The sequence below is a fragment of the Aegilops tauschii genome, chromosome 3, assembly GCF_002575655.3.
Source record: "Aegilops tauschii subsp. strangulata cultivar AL8/78 chromosome 3, Aet v6.0, whole genome shotgun sequence".
Lineage (NCBI taxonomy): Eukaryota > Viridiplantae > Streptophyta > Magnoliopsida > Poales > Poaceae > Aegilops > Aegilops tauschii.
The window spans coordinates 135732556-135738826 of NC_053037.3; the positions used below are offsets into that span (position 1 = coordinate 135732556).

Consider the following 6271-nt stretch of genomic DNA (forward strand, 5'->3'; position numbering starts at 1 on the left):
AGCGCTCGACGCAATATCCTTCATCGATGCCACACACGACTCTGGGATCCGAGATTGCAACTGCTGAACGGCCAGGAAAACAATACTGGCGCCCTATTTGGCGGACGAATCAGCCCCAAGGTTGAGTGCGCCCCCGCCCATGCCTTCTAATCACGATTTTCTGCTGCTGCACGTGATTACTGGAAGAAGGTAATACAATTTTTCAGATTCCAATCAACCTGCTCTCCGATGCAAATCTCTCTTTTTTCTAAGTCTTTTAAGTCGTTCATTTGTTTCATGAAGATCATCCCCATACATATCTCTTTCTCATTCTGATTTCCTGTGTTGGTTAGGATTAGAAAAGACGAGCTCGGCTTTTTGTTGGTGACTAGTAAGCAGAAAAATATCTTGCAATTTCTATTTTTCTAGCCATCTAGATCTTTGTTCCAAGCCTTTCTTAGCATTTTTTATATTAAACTAACAGTGTTTTTAATTTCTTGTATCATATTTGTGTGTGCTAATTAGCAAGATGTTATCTAGAAAGTATGCATCTGGTAATAACTAAAGAAAATAAACCTGCATATCAGTTTATTGAGATCAAGAAAGGAGATATTGACATTTTCCTATAACAGGTACAAGTACTTCTGTTAGAAATTCCGTTAAATGCCTTTAGTTACTGTTGAAAAAGTGATAAATATAGGATAATAATATTTAGTGTAGGCACAAACCTAATAGAAACATGTAGGACCGATTGAAAAGAGCGACACATTTTTCTGTTAATGTTTATGACCTTTGTTTGTTGGATGGTTGACATGACAATGCAACATAAAATATGGGGCATTGACTATTTAGATGCAACCGAGATAGAGAAAAATATGGCTTTAGGACCCCTTTGTGTTTTCTTGCCCCGGGCCCCCGAAATCTCAGGACCGGCCCTGAGTGGGCATACGTTTCTTCCGTATGACCATTCTGCCCTTCTACATTTTGTTGGGGGGGGAGGGGTCTACCGAAGCAAGGCCCTATCTTTAATTACCTTCTCAAGCGATTAATGCTGATGATTATAAAAAGATATAGTATTTGACAGTAAATTAAGAAATACTCCCTTTGTAAAAAATATAAGACTTTTAGATCACTGTTTTAGTGATCTAAAACGTGTTATAATTGCTTACAAAGGTAGTATGTAACTGAAGGATAATATCTAGCATAGTAAAAAATACATTATGTTCAGTTAGACATGATCGGGCCACATCTCTGTGTCATTGCCAAGAGAAGATAAACACTCGTCTCATTTTCTGTCTTCATCTTACATGAATAGAAGGTTGCCCTATTGTCGTGATATTTATGGCAGATAATTAGAGAAATCGTCTGTCACAAGTATTGCAAAAATAAACTATGAGGACATCTTGCTATGAAGTTATGCACAGATTACAGTAGTTTCTTAACTAAGGCAAAGCCCCCATCAGGAAAACAAACGCGACTAACTCTTACAGAAAAAGCAACTGAAAGCACGAGCTGTGCCAATGATGTACAGACTACAGCTAAATCTCCACGACAGGCAAGAACCTCTCCTACTTCGCATCTTTCTCTGGTCAGTTTGCCAGCATTTCCAAAGCAACCTCCTCAATGAGCAAGGACAGAACGCTCTCCTCGACGTCCCGCACCCAGCACTCTGTTTCCTCCATGCAGATCCAGTCCTGCCACCCCATGTCCCACACGCTGTTGATCGACACGTCCGCACATCCAAGATCCCTCTCCAGCTTCATGGACATGCTGTCTTTGGTGCCACTGCCATGGTCGTCTTTGTCATCGGTGTAGCTCTTCAGCTCCCGTGTTCCATCACTGATATCACCTAGCAATGCCTCCAGGGAGAAGTATGGTGTTGCTCCGCATTTCTGGGTCCTGAATCCAGTGTAATACAGACTAATCCCCTGACGATGTTTTTGTTCCAGTTGCTCCATTGCTATGTCCATGTAGAGTTCACGGTCTCCCATTTCAGCCTTTCCAGTATCCTTGTATTGCTCGATCAGATGGTCGTAATCATATGCATCAATGCCTATGAGTTGTGCTGCTTGGTTAACGAATGACTTGCTGCTTAGGAGAAGCAAATTCATCTCATCTTTTATTTCAACTTCCTTTTTTGGTGTTCTGTTTATTGGTGGGCTGCTTTGGCTGGAAATCAGTGAAGCTTCACTGCACCCGCTAAAATCTTCCTGAGCGTCTGCCATGAAAAGGAATTGCGTTACTGCCAGAAATTACTATTCTTTTGCAAGGGAGAGCAATTAATTCTTCTCTCATTAAGAAATATTAATATGTAACCCACAAACAAAATCATGATAATCCTTTTTAATAAATGGCTGTGTGAATCGGAATGATGCATAGGCCGGGGGTAATCCTCCTTTTCTAAAAAAAACAAAACAAAACCATGGTACTCTCTTTGTCGCTAAATACAGGCCATCCTAGAAATCGTGCAGTCAAATATTCTTAAATTTGACCATAAAATTGTAAGATTGTCTACGTGAATTCAGTATCACCAAATTTGGTAATTGCTATGTGAAACTTATTCTCAAGACCATATAATAACATAAATCAGCAGTAGATGTAGCACTTTGTGTGAACCATTTCATCGTAAACCCGAACCAAGGCACCTGGAAGTAAACTGTAATTCCTTTCTGGCCAGTTCATTCACATATCAGCAGTATATTGGAGTTAACTATTGGATGTCATTCCTACTTTTGGCCTTTTGATAACAGTGATATAAACAGAACTGATGAAAATGCTTTTAGAAGAACAAAAAGTTTGGTGATTATTACCATCGATGGAAGGTTCTGTGTCCCAATCAGCGCTCTGGCAGCTTTCATCACTAGGTGTCGCACTATGTTCTGTGGATGGACAATCAGTTTGGATGAACTCTCTGTGCACCTCATATGCCTGCATTGTGACCAAAAAAGGTCCGAGGACGTAAGTGTTTGAACCAACCATTTCATTCAAGGTATGTCTGATTTAACTGAAACACCTAAAATCAAATATTTGAATGGCTTTCAAAGCATACTTATTTTATGAATCTGAAGATTTCGATTTCAAAAGGTTCTCGCTTATGGTCATTCTGTTACCAGCTTCAAAGTAGTTTTGTGTCTCAGATAGCATGAAGGATTTTCAGTCTATGCTATGTAGTGAAGGATGCTTACCACAATGTCATCAAGAGTTGAGTTGTTGACATTTCTACTTGACACTATCTTCTCTATAGAACTACCAGGTGTTCTTCGTAAGACCGGCTTCATTGTACGGCATGTTGAAGGATTGCTACTTGATGCAACCGATTTCTTATCAGTCTTTTTCACTAATTTAGCATTAGTGTGAGATGCTGATGCTGTCTTAGCCTTCACATCCTTCCTCCTTTCTCCCTTCCTATCAGCAAAATGATATTTCTGTTTATTGCTGCTTCTACTGTTGATCTCAGTTTTTTCTATGTGCTGCTTTCGAGTTCTATGAGATACAACCTTCACATCCTTGGGGGCTTTGGTTTGAGCTTGGCCCATCCTTTGTTCTCTTTGGATTGATTTCACTGAAGCAACTTCAGTAGCCGCTGAGGTATCTTGCGAAGGAAGGGTGTCCTCGTGAAAATAAGGAAAATTCATCTGAAGATTGCGCTGCTGGACCTTGTGCTCATCAGAATTCATGGTATTTAAAAGCCTCTTGACTTGAATTGTCTTCATCATCTCTTGCCCTGCCTTTCCCTTACGCTGAGAGTCCTTTCCTAATGATTGCCTTGGTAGCTTTTCTGCTGGTGTTGGTTTTGACCTAGGCATGTCAATATCAAACTGCGCCCTTGGTGAACTTACTGTCTTGAGTGTCTCGTCTTTCTTGGCGGTATTTCCGTTGTGTGGGGGCAAACCTTCAAGACCCATGAGCCTTGCTACCAAACTCGGGGTTTTATTTGTTGGTACCAAACTTGGGGATTTGGACTTGTCAGGTTGCACAGGTGGACAGGATGATGATCTTGGCACCACCTTCTTCTCCTTAGTAGACTTGGATACGGCGGTACTGTTTGGCGTGCTCCGTGATGACTGGCTCAAGGAGGCCAGCTGCTCACCATTGGAGGACACTGACAAGAGTTTCGCCCTGTAAAGGCTGTCCTTGATCACTCTCTTCAGCTCGTCGGTAGAATTCCTTAGTTGCCCGTCGAATCTACTGCTGACACTTCCAGGGACCAGCTTCTTGGCGATTGATGCTTCGAAGAGTGCTTCCCGGATTCCGCTCACGTCCAACGATTCCTCGCCATTCCCTGGCCTTCTCTGCTTAGTTGATTGCCGCATGCTCTGTGACACAGTTTGGAACTTCTCAAGCATGACAAGGGAGTCCTGGAGGTCCATGGCGCCTCTCAGGAGGTCCTCGGCGAAATGCCTCGAGAGTGTGGAACCCATCACGTAATCTCTTTGCGATAAGATGGACCTCCCCTCCCGGTTGCTTTGCGAGGGGCGCCAATCCTGGCTTTGGCAGCTGCGGCAGACCGTGGGTTGCAGTGTGACAACATAAGGGGCATCACACTGAATCCCTTCGGGATAGCTGCCATCTTTGCTCCTGGAGCTGGAGGGGTGACTCTTTGAAAGGGACCTGCAAACCACTGATCTGAAACTGTCTTGAGGCATTCTGTTTTTCAGGGATGAATTAGCACACTAAAATGGTCAGACGATATATCATACACAAATTCAAGTGAGCAAACATAATTTCCTGGTCAAAACAAAGAAAGAAGGCTGCTTACATTATCTTGATTCTTCCCTATAACATAATTTAAGAAGTTATTTTTCCTTTAAGAGTCGATGTCTGTCTTGACTCTGGACTCAAGATCCTGGATAGGAACAAAGAGGAACCTATGAATCAGTAAAACTCAGAAGAAAGCTATTCGTACTAGTCTACAGAAATTTTAGGAGTTTTTGGCTGTATGTATAGAGTATAGACTATGATATCTTCCAAGTTTCTGGCTTTTGCGAGGAATAGCGACTGCTGACTAATTAAATATGCAAGGACAAGCAGTTGAAATTGGTTACAGAAGAAAGCTATGGGGGGCTTTTCTCTATTTTGCCCACGGAAAATCTGCGGCTTGACCAGCCAGCCACCTGGCCTTCACCGGTGCTCAAATTTCACAGGCATCATGTCAGCAACAGGTAATTCATCACAGGCAGCGCCCTGCTTTCCACCCACATGAAAGTAAATAAATGAATAAAAAGGGAAAAAGGAGATGGAGGTGGCCAGGAGGTGGTAGTTGGAATAAAGAGGCCATTTGATTTCTTAACTCCCCTGAAATCAAACTGAACAAATCGTAAACCCTAGCAAACAGTAAAAAGAACCACCGAATTCCCCTATACATATATTTCTCAACAGCACGGAAAAACTCTAGCTACCAAGCCAAAAAACTGCCCAAGAAATCGCAACAAACAGCACATTTATTCAACTCTAACTACACATTCTTCTTGGCCTGACCCCAACTGAACAACCCCAGAGCCTAGAGCGGCCAGGAGAAAGGATTTACCAGAACACTTGCAGGGGGGAACGAAAATGAAGGGCCGGGAACCCTAGAGTTCTTGGGGCGCCATTCGACGCATTCTACAACAAAACGAGAGAGAGAGAGAGAGAGAGAGAGAGAGCGAGAGAGAGAGAGGAAACAAATGGGCACCTCGAGGTCTTTGCAAGGCCGGGGCTCTCCCTCCTAGGTTTGGCGCGAGTACGAGTGGTGCGTGGAGGATCCCCAAGATCTGTACTGCTCGAAACAATAAAGGTGCGGGACTACGACTACGCCAGCATGTGAGCCCCTGCAGCGACGCAGTTTACTAGTGGCCTCCCTCCCTCCTTCCCATGAGAAAAGCTCAGCCATTTGTCCTGTCTTTTGATGTGGGAACGCGGAGAAGGAGAGGGGGGCAGGTGGCCGGAGAGTGGTGGGCTCATTTACTTTGACCAGGAAACTGCCGAGCCGACGACGATGATGCCATCGCCATCGCTCGCCGCCTCAATCAACATTTGCGGGACCGCCCTGTCAGACGACCGCAAAACACAGTATACTCCGGTAATTAACTTGCAATCGCATTATGATTTGGTATCCGTGCCGTGAGCGAATAAATAAAACACGGTCATCACCAAGCTAAATGGAATGTCGCATCAGTTGGATACTTCTCCACATCGCAGGACCATCTTTCGTCTTCATGCCCGCAAGGACGCAACTGTGCTGATCACGTACGGTTGTGGCGACGCAGATCCAAGAGTTGTCCGAAGCCTAGCCGCTCTCTAAATTCTCTTTAGT

At 43.7% G+C, this 6271-nt stretch overlaps 1 protein-coding gene across 2 annotated transcripts; it reads right to left on the minus strand.

Annotated features, from left to right (window-relative positions):
* Positions 1 to 1233: 1233 nt before the first annotated feature.
* On the minus strand, positions 1234 to 5879 carry LOC109738576 (uncharacterized). Of its 2 annotated transcripts, none has more exons than XM_020297668.4 (5): positions 5651 to 5879; positions 4739 to 4825; positions 3165 to 4626; positions 2790 to 2907; positions 1234 to 2197 (listed from the first exon to the last, which is right to left on the minus strand). In XM_020297668.4, the coding sequence occupies exons 3-5, from the start codon at positions 4623 to 4625 to the stop codon at positions 1569 to 1571; spliced, it is 2208 nt and encodes a 735-aa protein (XP_020153257.1). In that variant the 5' UTR covers position 4626; positions 4739 to 4825; positions 5651 to 5879; the 3' UTR covers positions 1234 to 1568. The 2 variants fall into 2 exon arrangements, with proteins under 2 accessions (XP_020153257.1, XP_020153259.1); XM_020297670.4 differs by having other exon boundaries at positions 5507 to 5653.
* Between the last annotated feature and the right edge of the window lie 392 nt (positions 5880 to 6271).